At 46.9% G+C, this 16,694-nt stretch overlaps 1 protein-coding gene across 1 annotated transcript in view; it reads right to left on the minus strand.

Moving 5' to 3' along the window:
* grik2 (glutamate receptor, ionotropic, kainate 2) overlaps window positions 1-16,694 on the minus strand; it is a 91,530-nt gene that overhangs the window by 34,769 nt on the left and 40,067 nt on the right. The window contains exons 8-10 of the mRNA XM_068747638.1: window positions 14,806-14,913; window positions 9,744-9,857; window positions 1,864-2,070 (exon numbers count right to left, since the gene is read on the minus strand). Of these exons, the coding sequence (XP_068603739.1) occupies window positions 1,864-2,070; window positions 9,744-9,857; window positions 14,806-14,913 (429 nt within the window). The remainder of the gene's footprint in view (window positions 1-1,863; window positions 2,071-9,743; window positions 9,858-14,805; window positions 14,914-16,694) is intronic.

The following is a 16,694-nucleotide window of genomic DNA, read 5'->3' on the forward strand; positions in this document are numbered from 1 at the left end:
CTTTAAATCGTTTATTGGGCCGTTTTTGAGCGTTTTGACCAATATTTCAAGACCTGCATATTGTGTTCTATGAATATGTATACACTGAACTGTTCTTAAAACCCTTTTTAAGAACATAAAAATGTTTGCAGTGGGTGGTGGGGTTGGGGGGGGGGGGGGATTCGAACCTCTGACCGAATCTATTCATTCTCTCCTTGATCTTGTGATCATTTCTCATGATCACCGACAATCCTATGGACAATGTAGCGTAACTAATTCACCATTTCCGGAGAACCCGGAGAGAACCCACGAAGACCTTCGACTTTCAACCTCCGACTTTCTTGCCGTGAGGCAACAGCGCTATCACTGTGCCACCGTGCTGCCCCTCGTCACTACAGTATTTTAGAAGTCCGATATTTAAGACCGTCCAAAGCCCCGCCGGTCAAAAAAAACCTAAAGGTTGGATTCCAATTGACAATGGCACTGAATGAGTCTCGACGAGACTACGGTAACTGTCTCATCTTCGGCCACTTATCCAGAACACTGGTCGCAGGTGTTGCTGGAGTCTATCCCAGCTGACATCGGGCGAGAGGCGAGGTACACCCCGGATGAGACGCCAGCTCAGTGACTCGCTATTTGATTTGCAAATGTTGGACCACAGAAACAAACAAATATGATGAGACATGCATAGTAGACAATTTGCATATAATATAAGACCCATGTATTAAACTTTTAAAGAAAACAATCCTGCATTTTTCTTTTTACATAATCTCTGCTTTCAAAATAATTCTTCATTGGTCATCCCCTTTTTGCCGTTCATTTTCTACTTGCTCTTTAGTTTCAAGCAGTTGGCCTTCAATCATTGCAAAATTTAGTTCCAGCAATATTTCCACAAACCAGACAACACAAACCGACAATAGCACCATCTTGCTGAATCAGTTGTCATGATTTATAAATTGTTGCGTTCCGAGAAAGGATGAAAATTTCCTATCACTGTTTTTTTTACTGCGCTGAGGGAAGGGAGCCGTAAAGCTCACTCACTGGAGACTAACTTAACTGAGCTCATTGTTCAATGCTAGGACACAAAAATTTAATTTGCCCAAACGAGCCCGCTGCATAAACACACCTGGAAGTGTTAGCTCCACTCGGCATTAGAAAGACCAGACATTACTTCACTGAATTCGCTTTTCTCTGTGCTAGTCTGGTGCAAACACCGTCTGCCTGACCCGGTGCAGAAACTGGGCATCATCTCACAAGGACGAGGAGCCTGAGCTACTGAACGCCAGACGCTCTGTTGTGGCAGCCTGTCCAGAGCAGCGGGACTAGAGGGGGGCTTGGCCCTGTGTGGTGCTTCTTCTAATGGGCTCAGATGTTGACAACCGGCCGTGCCCCTGCCGTTTATCCTCAGCGAGTGCTTGTTGTGATGTACACTGTGAACAGACTGCTGTGTGTGTGTTTTAATAGGCTCTATAGGGGAATGCGGGCTTTCGTAGCATCTCTGTCCTCTCAAACACTCTTCTGTTCATTTCCTTTGTCTTCCCTCTCAGAGCAGCAGTAACCGGTTAAAAACATTTTTGTCCTCCATTCTTAAACTGTCACTCTTTCCTGTACTTGGTTCAGTACAAATGATGCTACCTCCCTACTATTGATACGATGCCTACCCAACAGCGGCCACACCTGGCATTAATGAATGGTTGTTTTCAGTATTTGGTTATACTTGTACTGATGTTCTTCATGCTTGTCATGGTGCTTCTTATGGGTATTACACCACCTTGGGCGCATGTCCAACAGCACTTCACTGCCATCCTGCATCTGACAAATAAACTCAACTTGACTTGAAAGTCTTCTCTTTGTGATTGTGTTAATTTAGTAATGGGAACTCACATGGTCCATTAGCTCCTTGACCATGCCATTCCACTGGTCCGTGCTCTCATCCTGGGCCCCGTATTTCCCATCCTCCACGAGTCGGACCTCGTACGTGAAGCCCAGTAGGTTGGCCAGCTCTCTCAGCAGGTCTATGCAGTAGCCCTCAAAGCGGTCGTTCCCATACAGCGGCTTGTCCGATTTCTTGAACATCACGTATGGCTCTTCCTGTTGGATGAAAGAGTGGAGACAAAATGAGTCTTTGCAGCAGTTGGCATCTTTATTCTACTGGTGAGGCCTATCTCGGAGGGTGTGTGATGTGTGAGATGGGCTTCTTTGTCTTCTTGTCCCGTGAATCCCGTGATGGGTCGCCACAGCAACCGAACCGTCTCCACTTCACCCTGTCCTTTGCATCGTCCTCCCCAAGACCAGCCACTCTCATGTCCTCCCTCACTACGTCCATGTCTCTTCTCCTGGGTCGTCCTCTAGTCCTGTTCCCTGGCAGTTCCATCCTCAGCATCCTTCTACCGATATAGTCCCTGTCTCTCCTCTGGACATGTCCAACCCATCAAAGTCTGGTCTCTCTGACCTTGTCTCCAAAACGTCTGACCTTCACTCCTACTGCCTCATTTATAATCCTAGAAGCCCTCAATGGGGGCCCCTCAATGGGCTTTTGAGCCACTACAACACAAACACACTGCTGAAACCTGCCGTGTGTTTGTGTGTGCTTGTCAGAGGTTCTCAGATGTAAGGTGAGGTTTGCCCATTTGAGGAGATAATCTCCCCTATCAATGACTCTGTGTTCCTCTCAGGCTAGGCTGGCTGGTTTTGGGCCCAGGCCCAGTTTTTACAACCCGATTCAGAGAGACGGACACAAAAAGAGAGCATCAATTCTCCTCGCTCAAGCAGCTGGGCCGATTACTCGTGTCTTCTTTCGTAGTGCTGCGCTTCTCCCTCTGCCTACTGAGCGTCTCCTCCACCGGATTCCCCTCCTCCTGCCTCCCTCCACACGCCATCTGTCTTCGTTAGCCACAGCACGTCCCTCATTTCCAGGACTCCATCGTCTCTCAGACAAATAAATCCCAGAGACAGATATATTGTTTGACAGGTGTTGTTTATAATACGGCTGAGCTACCACTTATCTTAAGTCATTTAAAATGACTAACAGCTCTGAAGCATTCTGCGGTGCGTAACAAGTTTGCATGAGGGGGCTATAAACCCTTTTCAGGATCGGGACACAAACGCTGCATAGTGAGAGAAGGAACACTGATGGAAATGTTTATTACATACATTAATGTTTATTATATACAATTAAAGTCTGAAATAACACCATAATACGTGTTTATTATTGTTGTCTAGAAAATACATTTATATTATAATGTGTTTTTTCTAACACACATGGAATTCCTGCACAGTGTATTCCAGTGGTTCTCAAATGGTGGGGCACGCCCCCCTAGGGGGGTGCGGTGCGATGTTAGGGGGGGCGCCTGTGACCGCGGAGAAAATGTTTTTCTGCCTTACGAGATTAAATTGCAATTGCACATCCACTCCAGTAGTTGGCAGTGGCGCCCTGATTGTCAGAGTGCACGCAGGGAGGATTAGCAGAAGTAGAGCGGTTGTAAACAATATACGGTGGGAGAAGAAGAAAGACCTGACTTCCTCATTTTCTGTTGCAGACTTTCTTTTTCATATTTCTTTGTATGTTAATAAGGATACAAGAGTGTTTTTTTTTTCAGGGGGGGCGCGAAATGTTTTTTTCTTCCTAGGGGGGGTGCGACAGAAAATAATTGAGAAGCACTGGTGTATTCTAACTTATCTACACAAAAAAACAGGAAACATTCATCCATACAAAACAATGCGTACTCGTTTAACGATGATTCAGAGTTACGATGTCCCCGTCTCTCGTTCCGCATCTCAATCGATACAGCAGTGTCAAACCTGTCCAGTGGAGGGCCGAGACACTCCAGGTTTTCTTCCAGCCGGCTATTAGAGCAAGTGATTGTAATTATCAACACCTCTGATTTGAGAGAAGGAACTCATTAGTGAGATCAGCTGCTGGAGAGATGGTTGGAAAGAAAACCTGGAGTGTCTCTGCCCTCCACTGGACAGGTTTGACACATGTGCGAGTCCAAGGCGTTCCAGGCTGTCGGTGATCAGGTGGGTTGCGTTCGACGGTGGTACGGCGATAATTCAGCCGGATCCTCCATCGCTCCTGCAGTCTGGGCGTCCCGAATAAAACTTCTCCCGCCCTCTCAGAAATCAACTATCAGGTATTCGGTGTAAAAGAAGTACTGTAGGTGTAGTTAATCTACAAGGGAGGGAAATACTGGTGCCATGTAAGGTGTTGCCTTAAAAGTTCTCGGAGAGCGCAGACCTCCACCGAGAATATAAATAATATTCCTACATTTAATTTATCAAAGTTTTTATATTCCTTAACCATGAAAACAAACCTTTAACTACTTGATTCACGTTGATGTCATTATGAGTTTAGAAGTTATTCACAAAAAGCAAAGTTTCAGTAACGGTAGATTCTTCTGGGTCTATAGATCCAGAGCTTCTGAAGATACAACTACTCCGTTTGTCCGCTACTAATTCCACAGCGTCTTGGTGAAGGCAGCAGAACCAGAACCTCCTTTGTGGAGTCGAAAGGGTCCAAAAACTAAATTGTTTTGTTGTGAATATTTACCCCGATTTCACCTGGATCTGTTTCTTCAGTTATTAAAGATAGAAGTAGGGAACATGGGACGACACATAGAACGGGAGAACCTGAAAATACTGAGGAACCAGAGACAATGTTCTAGCAGAGAACTGTCCAGAGAGGCAGCAGCTGATCAGGTGAGATGTGGAACAGGGGCAGAAACCAACCTGCAGCATCAGTCACCATAGCAATGATGGCTATCTAGTCTAGTTTCATATTTTCTATGTCCCTGTATAACATTCTGATCCTGATTCCCGAGTACCTGCCCTGCCTGTTTGCCTGCTGCTTTGGATCTGTCAGCCTGTTTATTCTGACTACCCTGTTTGTGACCTCTGAAAGGTTTTTGAACCGTCTCATTGCCTGCTCCCATCCTGATTTGTCTGCTGGTTTTTCACAATAAAGCTCTGTTTCTGCATTTTCCTTCTCCTGTCATGCATTTGGGTTCTTACCTGCTTTGGCCCCTGACAAACTGCAATGTTACCAAACATTCCAAGTGATCCAGAATGCAGGATCTCTTATGGATCATCACCAACATTTAATCACCTTTTCCTGTTCAGATTCACAACATTTCCAGAAAATTCCATCAAGATCTGTCCAGAAATCTTTGCGTTATCTTGCTAACGGACAGACAAGCACACCAATGCAGGTGAAAACAAAACCTCCTTGGCAGAGCTAAATAAATAAATAAATAAAATTTGATATATTCCTTAAAAAAAAGCTAATTCTCAACTTTAAGCAATTATCACAATAATTTAATTGTCTTTATCTGTTCTATTCATTAGTATTTTATTACAAACACACGCGTGCGCGCACACACACACACAAACACAGGCTGAGTAAGTGAGCAGTCAGAGCCTGAATTTTGATTGAACCGTTGCTTTCGTCATTGGCTACACAGCTCAAGGCGTATTATTGCTTTATCTTCTCGAGCTCATCCATTCCCAAGTTCCTACGTTAGCTCAGCAAAGACGGCTACAAAATACTGATGCAATCTTGATGAAAGAGAAGAAAAGAGTGCAGATGGAAAGCGGAGTGTCCAGACTCTACGAGCAGATGGATAGCGGAGTGTCCAGACTCTACTAGTAGATGGATAGCAGAGTGTCCAGACTCTACTAGCAGATGGATAGCAGAGTGTCCAGACTCTACTAGCAGATGGATCGCAGAGTCCAGACTCTACTAGCAGATGGATAGCAGAGTGTCCAGACTCTACTAGCAGATGGATCGCAGAGTCCAGACTCTACTAGCAGATGGATAGCAGAGTGTCCAGACTCTACGAGCAGATGGATCGCAGAGTGTCCAGACTCTACTAGCAGATGGATAGCAGAGTGTCCAGACTCTACTAGCAGATGGATCGCAGAGTGTCCAGACTCTACTAGCAGATGGATCGCAGAGTGTCCAGACTCTACTAGCAGATGGATCGCAGAGTGTCCAGACTCTACTAGCAGATGGATAGCAGAGTCCAGACTCTACTAGTAGATGGATAGCAGAGTGTCCAGACTCTACTAGCAGAAGGATAGCGGAGTGTCCAGACTCTACGAGCAGATGGATCGCAGAGTCCAGACTCTACTAGTAGATGGATAGCAGAGTGTCCAGACTCTACTAGCAGAAGGATAGCGGAGTGTCCAGACTCTACTAGCAGATGGATCGCAGAGTCCAGACTCTACTAGTAGATGGATAGCAGAGTGTCCAGACTCTACTAGCAGAAGGATAGCGGAGTGTCCAGACTCTACTAGCAGATGGATCGCAGAGTCCAGACTCTACTAGTAGATGGATAGCAGAGTGTCCAGACTCTACGAGCAGCTGGATTGCAGAGTCCAGACTCTACGAGCAGATGGATTGCAGAGTCCAGACTCTACTAGTAGATGGATAGCAGAGTGTCCAGACTCTACTAGCAGATGGATCGCAGAGTGTCCAGACTCTACTAGCAGATGGATAGCAGAGTGTCCAGACTCTACTAGCAGATGGATCGCAGAGTGTCCAGACTCTACTAGCAGATGGATAGCAGCGTGTCCAGACTCTACTAGCAGATGGATAGCAGAGTGTCCAGACTCTACTAGCAGATGGATCGCAGAGTCCAGACTCTACTAGCAGATGGATAGCAGAGTCCAGACAGAAAGATCAGGATTCGTTTGGACCATCTAGAAATTGAAGATGGACCTAAAAAGAGGGTTCAGAGTTCCCATAAATTCATTACATTTGGAGACTTGGCGGGATATCAATATTAAAAATCATTATCAAACATTCATTCTCGAGTTTTGGAGTTGTTGTTACACCCCCCCACACACACACACACAACAAACAAAGAAACTGAATTCACAAACATCTTTCTCTGAAAGTTTTGTTTCCGTCCCCTCGTGTCTCCGATTGAGGGAACTCTTTGGTATCAAGTCATCGTCTCTAAATAATGAAGACATTTGTATTCATTTATTTACGTGTGACATCAGAGCATGCAGCCACCTGGTGGACAGTCTGTCCACCAGTCACTCGTCACAATCTACCTTGCTATTTCCCTGCCTTGACTGAACTGAGCTTCTCTGCAGACAGACAGGGACACGTTTTCCATGATGTCATTGCTCCTATTAATACACTGAAGGCTGCTGCTTGTTCGCCTCGATGGTTCATCAGCGCCTGATTAACAAGCAGCAGCCTCCTTTGGATCAAAAGGATCAGCACACAAGCAGAATTCCAATTCATAAAGCACAATTCGGATCAATTCTGTGTGGAGATTTTCAGTTCTCTCCCATGTCTGCAGGCCTCCTCGACGGGTTCTCCGGCTTGTTTGTTTGTTTGTCTAAGCACTGCAATGACCTGGCGACTTGTCCGGGGTGTACCCTGCCTCTCATCCGTAGACAGCTGGGATAGGCTCCAGTAGAACCTTGAGCCGTAAGTCCCAGGCAGCCTCCGGGACCTTCTGGATTTCCTCCCATGACAGCCCCTCCACTTCAAGATTCCTCATTGCCGATTTAACCACGAGTTGAATCTTGGTGCCGTTTATCGCTGCTGCTCTGAAGGTTCGATCGAGGAACAGATGCTTCAGTAACAGTGTTATCACTCCCTTATCTATCTTCGCCCCCCTCCTCCCACACACTTCTCTGCCTCTTACGAGTGTTTCCTATTCCCCCACTACCTTGCTGGTTTGGAACTGCTCTCTTCCATCTTATTCAATATTCAAACGCGGCGGCGAGTGCAACCATATTGGACTTATTCTAAGGCATGAGTACTTCAGCGGCATTGGAGCAAATCCGTTCGTTCTCTGCATGATCGCTGTTGTCTATTCTTGTGAAGGCAGCACTCGCTCCCCGAACGACCGTGAGACATTCTCTGAAGGTCGGAGTGTGAGAGGCCGGAATTTGTTCAACTGAATGAAGCCTCTTTAAATTATCTTTTAATTCCTGTCTTCCGCCTTTTCCAGCATTGTGAGTCCATTAGCAGCTTCTGATCGCTCACCTTCTGCCGACTGTGAAAGGGTGTAATTATAGGCTGGAAGCAGTTGCTGTGCACTTTAACTAAGCCCCCCTGAAAAACAGTCAGTTTTGGTCTGGAGTGCCCGCGGGTACTTCCTCTACCCTAGATGTACTGCATATAGTGTTACTACATACATTTGGTCCTGTGCTTGGTCCGTTAAGCTTTCACACTGCATACAAACCAAACCAGGGTCCGCTTGGAAGCAAATCGAGACCCATGTTTTCCAGCAGACCAGAGTTTGCTTGTTTGGGCTGCACCAGAGTTCAAATGAGCTTTCACACCTGCCCAAACAAAGCAGACTATCTGAGGAAACGAACTCTGGTCCGTTTAAAGTGGACCAAACAGCTGGGTAAGGGCGGCAGTGGCTCAGTGGGTTGGGCCTTGGGTTGGGAAGCAGAGAAGTCCATCGGTTCAAGTCCCAGCCCAGACAAAATGAGGAATGTGTGCTGGTGGCTGGAGAAGGGCCAATTTTACCCTCAGCACACTGCTGAGGTGCCCTTGAGCAAGGCACCCCCCCCCCCATTTGCTCCGGGCATGCCGATTATGGCGCCACCTCCACCCTATGCCCTCTCCGCATGCTCTGGGGCACCTATGCATATGTATGCATGCTGTGTGTGATTGTTTCAAGGGGCCCTTGTACTAGGGAGGAAATGGAATTTCGCTGTGTGTTTGCAGTGTAAAAAGTGTAAACATAAATTACAATAAAAGCTTAAATAACACACTGTAGCTCCAAGCCAATTCCACGTCTGTGAAATCAACATGTGCAGACAGGAAGCAACACTGATTGTGAATCAGTTGTACCTGCCGTTATGCAAATAGAACAGACAACAGGTAGAAATGACTGATTGGCATAATTGCCTCAAAAACATTTGCAACAAAACATAAAGTTAAAGGTAGCGTCATTTTTTCCCCAGGCCTGTTTATATCAGGATTGTGTAGCGACACAATTCAAAAGCAATGCGAGATTTTCATTGGTTAATTATCAGTACATTTTGATACATTACTTTCGTCAGTTTCTCGTTATGTATATGTATATATATATATATATACGTACACACATGTGAAATACTCCCCAACACCAGCCGCTCCGTCTTCATTTAGTGCACATAAACCATTATTGCGCCAAAGGCCTATTCCAGAGATGTATTATTTAAAAGTCTGATGGCAGCTGGGAGGAAGCTCTCACAGAACCGTGCAGTCCTGGATCTCAGGCTGCGGTACCCCCTACCTGAGGGCAAGAGGGAGACAGGCTGAGGCTGGGGTGGGAGGGGTCCTTGATGATGATTTTGTTTGGCCAGGTCCTCAATAGTTGACAGTGTGACCCCAATGGTCCTCTCAGCAGATCTCAGCAATCTTCTGCCGGCACCACGGCAGAAGATTTTTGTTTTACAGTGTCCGTCTCTTAGTTTGATACTGACTATACTGCGTGCGTGTGTGTGTGTGTTTGAGGGTGAGTCGTCTAAGATTCAACGTCCTTTTCTTTAGAGCAGAGCGTAGCATTCATAACCAGCACACGCACACCCTTTAACCCCGTCCTGTCTGGAATCACCGTCTTCTGTGGGCTGTCTTCTTCACTTCAGTCACATTTGCCCCATTGTCTCCATTTTACACAAAATAAGACACACCCAGTCCCGTTTAAGTCCCCATTCGATCACACTCAGCTTACGAGTTTCGGTCGATGGACAAGGCGTGGCAATACTGCAAATCATGATAATGAAATGAAGACATGTACAAGTACCAGTATGGTGGAGATAATCAGAGATCGGTTGGACAAGGATTCAGACACATTAGTCACCGTCCCCTTCTGGTTGTCTGTCACATTGAGGCCACTTGTGGGGTCCCAGGTACCAATCTGTAAAAAGAAATAGCTTTTAGAATGGATAGCCAACAAATCCATCACACGGGCATGAAGAGAAAATGTTCCTCACTTTCTATATGAAAATTCTAAAACCAGGCTTTTCACACAGTGTCCGGTGATCGATGGGCAGGTTCATTCGAGGAGCCTCCGCTTGTTGTGTGCACCACTGCAGTGCCTCTCCTACTGGACTCGATAGCAAACCTGTGCAAACGCTACACCTCCTCCCCGTTCTGAGGGAAGGACACTCAATATTGAAATATTTTATTGACTAGAATGTCCAACATTACCGGCATGTCTATAGTTAGGCCTGATCTTCCATGCAAGGTTACAGCTGAAAGCCTCCAATGACTGTGGTCCCTTTAATAAAGCCGCACACTCAGCAGCAGCGAGCATTTTCTGAAATGATAGATGTCTAGCTCACCAATCTTCTTTCACTTAAAGCTCTTTTTAAAATGCAGTATGTGGTCTCTCATGCACTTAAGACCAGTAGAGACATATATTTTACTCATACCTCCGCCCTCGTGATTGGCCCCTCGGCCCTTTGGAGGGACACAGGAAGCTGTCACAGAGGAAGACTGAAAGGGAGAGGGGCATGCTGGGAAACACAACCCCCACTGACCACGCTCACTCAACACTTGGCTGGGGTCCCTTGTGACGGCCTGAATTCATTTCATGCTTTCTATTTGCATTGCATCAAGTTTCTGAAAGTGGTTTATTAAAAGCGTGAATCATTGCTGGTGGTGCGAGAAGTCAGGAGATGCTGACCGCTGAGAGGCGAAGCACAGCGAGGATGCTGAAGTGTGTGCAGTCGCTTTCATGAATATTGACTCAGAAGCCCAGCATGTTTGAAGCTGTGCATATTTGGGATGGTGGGTGAAAACATGTCCTTGCCCTTTTGACTCAGGAACTGATTTCCATTTTTCATGGTGGGGGTCGGGGCTGACAAATCGCTGCAAAGTGGATAGACCCGCTTGGCATGTGTCGAATATCTTTGAAGGATAATAATTTAGCGTTTTACAAAAGTTATTTTCTTTTTTGTGAAGGAAAATGAAATAATCAACATCATGAAAAATGGACGGTCAGTTTGTCTCAGACTGACTGCAGCACGTCATAGAAGGGTTGTCCTCAGGAGCAACAGTTCAATAAGGTGATCAAACACCAAACACATTGGTTTAGGAACCACCTGAACGACTGTCCAGAAAAGAAAACAATCTCAACAATCTATTTCCTGTTGAGTCTGATAAGAACAAAAGCAGAGCATTTTATAAGAACATGTATGGAAAAAGTGAATGGAAATAACACTTTGTCTTTGTAAATGTATGTGTACAGAACCAAAGTAAGAGTAATTTGAGTGAGAGTAATTTGAGTTTGTTCTTCTTTACTTGCTGGACAGGAACTATGGCAGTCATATCAGTGCTGTTGAGTCCAGTAGCTGAGCCTTACCTTGTGGAGGGCTAGCAATGCTGTAGTTACGAACAGAAGCCCTTAACACTGGGCACGTGGGTAACACGGATGGGCATCTAATGAAAGTGACTTCCTCATGTTGAGTATTGTTAGTGGGTACGCTCCACAGGTAGGAGGTGAGTTAGAGGAGAAGGAGAAGTTCTTACGCTCCACAGGTAGGAGGTGAGTTAGAGGAGAAGGAGAAGTTCTTACGCTCCACAGGTAGGAGGTGAGTTAGAGGAGAAGGAGAAGTTCTTACGCTCCACAGGTAGGAGGTGAGTTAGAGGAGAAGGAGAAGTTCTTACGCTCCACAGGTAGGAGGTGAGTTAGAGGAGAAGGAGAAGTTCTTGCGCTCCACAGGTAGGAGGTGAGTTAGAGGAGAAGGAGAAGTTCTTGCGCTCCACAGGTAGGAGGTGAGTTAGAGGAGAAGGAGAAGTTCTTACGCTCCACAGGTAGGAGGTGAGTTAGAGGAGAAGGAGAAGTTCTTACGCTCCACAGGTAGGAGGTGAGTTGGAGGAGAAGGAGAAGTTCTTACGCTCCACAGGTAGGAGGTGAGTTAGAGGAGAAGGAGAAGTTCTTACGCTCCACAGGTAGGAGGTGAGTTAGAGGAGAAGGAGAAGTTCTTACGCTCCACAGGTAGGAGGTGAGTTGGAGGAGAAGGAGAAGTTCTTACGCTCCTCAGGTAGGAGGTGAGTCAGAGGAGAAGGAGAAGTTCTGGACTGACTTAGATGAAGTGGTTCAGAGCATTCTAGCAGTGAGAGAGTCCTGATTGGAGCAGACCTCAATGGGCGTGTTGGTGAAGGAAATAGAGGAGATGAAGAAGTGATGGACAAGTTTGGTATTCAGGACAGGAACCTAGAAGGACAGATGGAGGTGGACTTTACCAAAAGGAGGGACATGGCAGAAGTTAACACTTATCTCCAGAAGAGACTAGAACATAGGGTGACTTTCAAGAGTGGAGGGAGGAGCACACAGGTGGACATCTTGTGTAGACGGAGCAGTTTAGAGGAGGTTGGTGACTGTAAGGTAGGTAGGAGAGAGTGTAGCCAGCCAGCATAGGCTGGTGGTGAGGAAGATGACTCTAGTAGTGAAGAAGAGGAAGAGGACGAAGGCAGAGCAGAGGACAGAGTGGTGGAGGCTGAAGAACGAAGAGTGTTGTGTGTCTTTCAGGGAAGAGGTGAGACAGGCTCTGGGTGGACAAGAGAGGCTTCCAGAAGACTGGAATACAACAGCTAAGGTGATCAGGGAGACAGGTAGGAGAGGACTGGGTGTGTCTTCTGGAAGGAAAGGAGATAAGGAGACCTGGTGGTGGAACCAGGAAGTGCAGAAGTGTACACAGGAAGAGAGGTTAGCTAAGAAGAAATGGGACATTGAGAGGACAGAAGAGAGTAAACAAGAGTACAGGGAGACGAGACGCAAGGTAAAAGGTCAAACAGAGGTCATATGATGACCTGTATGCAGGTTAGATAGTAAAGAGGGAGAGAAGGATCTGTACAGTCTGGACAGACAGAGAGACAGAGACGGGAAGGATGTTCAGCATGTTAGAGTGATGAAGAGTAGAGACAGGAAGGATGTTCAGCATGTTAGAGTGATGAAGAGTAGAGACAGGAAGGATGTTCAGCATGTTAGTGATGAAGGATAGAGATGAAGGCGTTGTCAGAGGACAGTAGTGTGTAGGAAGATGGAATAAGTTTTTAGAGGAATTAATGAATGAGGAAGATGAGAGAGAGCAAAGGGGAGTGGAGGAACCTGTTGTGGACCAGGAAGTGATGAAGATTAGCACGAGTGAAGTTAGAAAGGCAATGAAGAGGATGAAGAATGGGGAGGCAGTTGGACAGGATGACATACCTGTGGAGGTATGGAAGTGTCTAGGAGAGGTAGCTGTAGAGTTTTTAACGGGGTTGTTTAATACAATCAGAGGAGAAGAAGATGCCAGAGGAACGGAGGAGAAGAGTTCTGGTGCCTATTTTCAAGAAGGGAGACAAACAGAGTTGTGGAAACTATCGGGGGATAAAGCTGATGAATCATATAATGAAGTTATGGGGAAAAGTAATTGAGACAGAAGTAAGTATTTGTGAGCAGCAGAATGGCTTCATGCTGAGGTGTCGGAGTAACAGGGGAGTTTAGTGCATATGTGGAATGGGAACGGGTGGAAGAAAGTATCAGGTGTGCTCTGTGATAGGAGAGTGTCAGCAAGGATGAAGGGAAAGGTCTACAAGACAGTGGTGAGACCAGCCATGATGGACGGCTGAGAGACAGTGGTGAGACCAGCCATGATGGACGGCTTAGAGACAGTGGTGAGGACAGCCATGGGGGACGGCTTAGAGACAGTGGTGAGGACAGCCATGATGGACGGCTTAGAGACAGTGGTGAGGACAGCCATGATGGACGGCTTAGAGACAGTGGTGAGGACAGCCATGATGGACGGCTTAGAGACAGTGGTGAGGACAGCCATGGGGGACGGCTTAGAGACAGTGGTGAGGACAGCCATGGGGGACGGCTTAGAGACAGTGGTGAGGACAGACATGATGGACGGCTTAGAGACAGTGATGAGGACAGCCATGATGGACGGCTTAGAGACAGTGATGAGGACAGCCATGATGGACGGCTTAGAGACAGTGTCTCTGAGGAAAAGACAGGAGGCGGAGCTAGAAGGGGAGGATATGAAGATGCTGAGGTTCTTCTTGGAAGTGACCAGGTTGGACAGGATTAGACATGAGACAATAAGAGGGACAGTGAAGGTTAGACGCTTTGGAGACAAGGTCAGAGAGACCAGACTTTGATGGGTTGGACATGTCCAGAGGAGAGACAGGGACTATATCGGTAGAAGGATGCTGAGAATGGAACTGGCAGGGAACAGGACTAGAGGACGACCCAGGAGAAGAGACATGGACGTAGTGAGGGAGGACATGAGAGTGGCTGGTGTTGGGGAGGACGATGCAAAGGACAGGACTAGAGGACGACCCAGGAGAAGAGACATGGACGTAGTGAGGGAGGACATGAGAGTGGCTGTTGTTGAGGAGGACGATGCAAAGGACAGGGTGAAATGCGGAACACTGATTTGCTATGGCAACTGCTGACGGGACGAAAAGAAAGTACAGTAGTAGTACTACTGTACTTTCTTCTCTACTACTACTGTGACTTCCTTTCAAGTTGGCTAAAGTTAGGAGAGAAATCAAATGTGACTTTTCCTGGTCTGGAGAAGCCGCGGCGTTTTGCACTGACTCAGTCCGTGCTGTTCATGAACATCATATTGATGTCTTCCTACTGACTGTTCTCTCTGCTCTGCTATCATTCACTACCAAATGCTTCCAACTCTCACTTGGAATACAACAATCTAATCCACAATTTGCTACGTACGTTATTCAGATGTCATGTTGAAGAGTTTTGAGTGTGACGATCGTTTCTGTATAATAATACATTTACAAATTTATTGAAGACCTTATGTCTCATCACCTCTTTGTCATATCAGTTGAAGTCCTGAGTGAAAAACACACACCTTCTCCAGCCCCTCCTCCTTCAGACTGATGACATCAAGATCGAAGTCTGTTCTCAAGCCATTGGTACGGTTGAAAGCGATCCTCCCTGTTAGACCATCCCAGTGAGCCTACGGAGAGAGAGTATCAGAGGAGACATCCAGCATCAAGTCTGCAAATCGTTCAAAGCATTGAGAACACGCTGTTACGGAACTGTTCATGCTTATAAGGTTTCTCCATCTTCAAAGCGTCTCCAGACACTCTCAGCCTACATTTGTAACAATGGGAAGTCGATCATCCAGTCTTTACAGGTGTTTAAGGCTGTGATAGTGTGAAAGTGGCTCGAAACTGGAAAGGCCTTCTTCAGGTAGAGCAAATCATTGTAGTACTGCTGCAGCCTGAAGGACTGGACATGAGGGCCGACAGAATCTCCTACTTCTATACATCTTAACTCCACTTTATTCAACAATCTGCAAAAATAACATGTAGCTGCTCGTAATATTTGTAGTCACAGATTTTTTTATATTTTTGTTTGTTTGTTAATTTGTAAAATTATATTCATGTTCCTTCAAAGCTGACTCAGCACCGAATACTGTGATGTCTCTCTCAGTAAACGTATTATTCTTTTTCAACATTATTTCCTGTTTTACTTTGAAATCCTTACCTTGATGGACTACAGACCCTCAGTCTGCTGCCCCAGCACACCACAGCAAACAGGATGGACTAGATACCCTCAGTCTGCTGCCCCAGCACACCACAGCAAACAGGATGGACTAGATACCCTCAGTCTGCTGCCCCAGCACACCACAGCAAACAGGATGGACTAGATACCCTCAGTCTGCTGCCCCAGCACACCCCAGCAAACCAGATGGACTAGATACCCTCAGTCTGCTGCCCCAGCACACCACAGCAAACAGGATGGACTAGATACCCTCAGTCTGCTGCCCCAGCACACCACAGCAAACAGGATGGACTAGATACCCTCAGTCTGCTGCCCCAGCACACCACAGCAAACAGGATGGACTAGATACCCTCAGTCTGCTGCCCCAGCACACCTCAGCAAACAGGATGGACTAGATACCCTCAGTCTGTTGCCCCAACACACCACAGCAAACAGGATGGACTAGATACCCTCAGTCTGCTGCCCCAGCACACCACAGCAAACAGGATGGACTAGATACCCTCAGTCTGCTGCCCCAGCACACCACAGCAAACAGGATGGACTAGATACCCTCAGTCTGCTGCCCCAACACACCACAGCAAACAGGATGGACTAGATACCCTCAGTCTGCTGCCCCAGCACACCACAGCAAACAGGATGGACTAGATACCCTCAGTCTGCTGCCCCAGCACACCACAGCAAACAGGATGGACTAGATACCCTCAGTCTGCTGCCCCAGCACACCACAGCAAACAGGATGGACTAGATACCCTCAGTCTGCTGCCCCAGCACACCTCAGCAAACAGGATGGACTAGATACCCTCAGTCTGCTGCCCCAACACACCACAGCAAACAGGATGGACTAGATACCCTCAGTCTGCTGCCCCAGCACACCACAGCAAACAGGATGGACTAGATACCCTCAGTCTGCTGCCCCAGCACACCCCAGCAAACCAGATGGACTAGATACCCTCAGTCTGCTGCCCCAGCACACCACAGCAAACAGGATGGACTAGATACCCTCAGTCTGCTGCCCCAGCACACCACAGCAAACAGGATGGACTAGATACCCTCAGTCTGCTGCCCCAGCACACCACAGCAAACAGGATGGACTAGATACCCTCAGTCTGCTGCCCCAGCACACCTCAGCAAACAGGATGGACTAGATACCCTCAGTCTGTTGCCCCAACACACCACAGCAAACAGGATGGACTAGATACCCTCAGTCTGCTGCCCCAGCACACCACAGCA

Source organism: Brachionichthys hirsutus, chromosome 13, assembly GCF_040956055.1.
Source record: "Brachionichthys hirsutus isolate HB-005 chromosome 13, CSIRO-AGI_Bhir_v1, whole genome shotgun sequence".
Taxonomy (NCBI): Eukaryota; Metazoa; Chordata; class Actinopteri; order Lophiiformes; family Brachionichthyidae; genus Brachionichthys; species Brachionichthys hirsutus.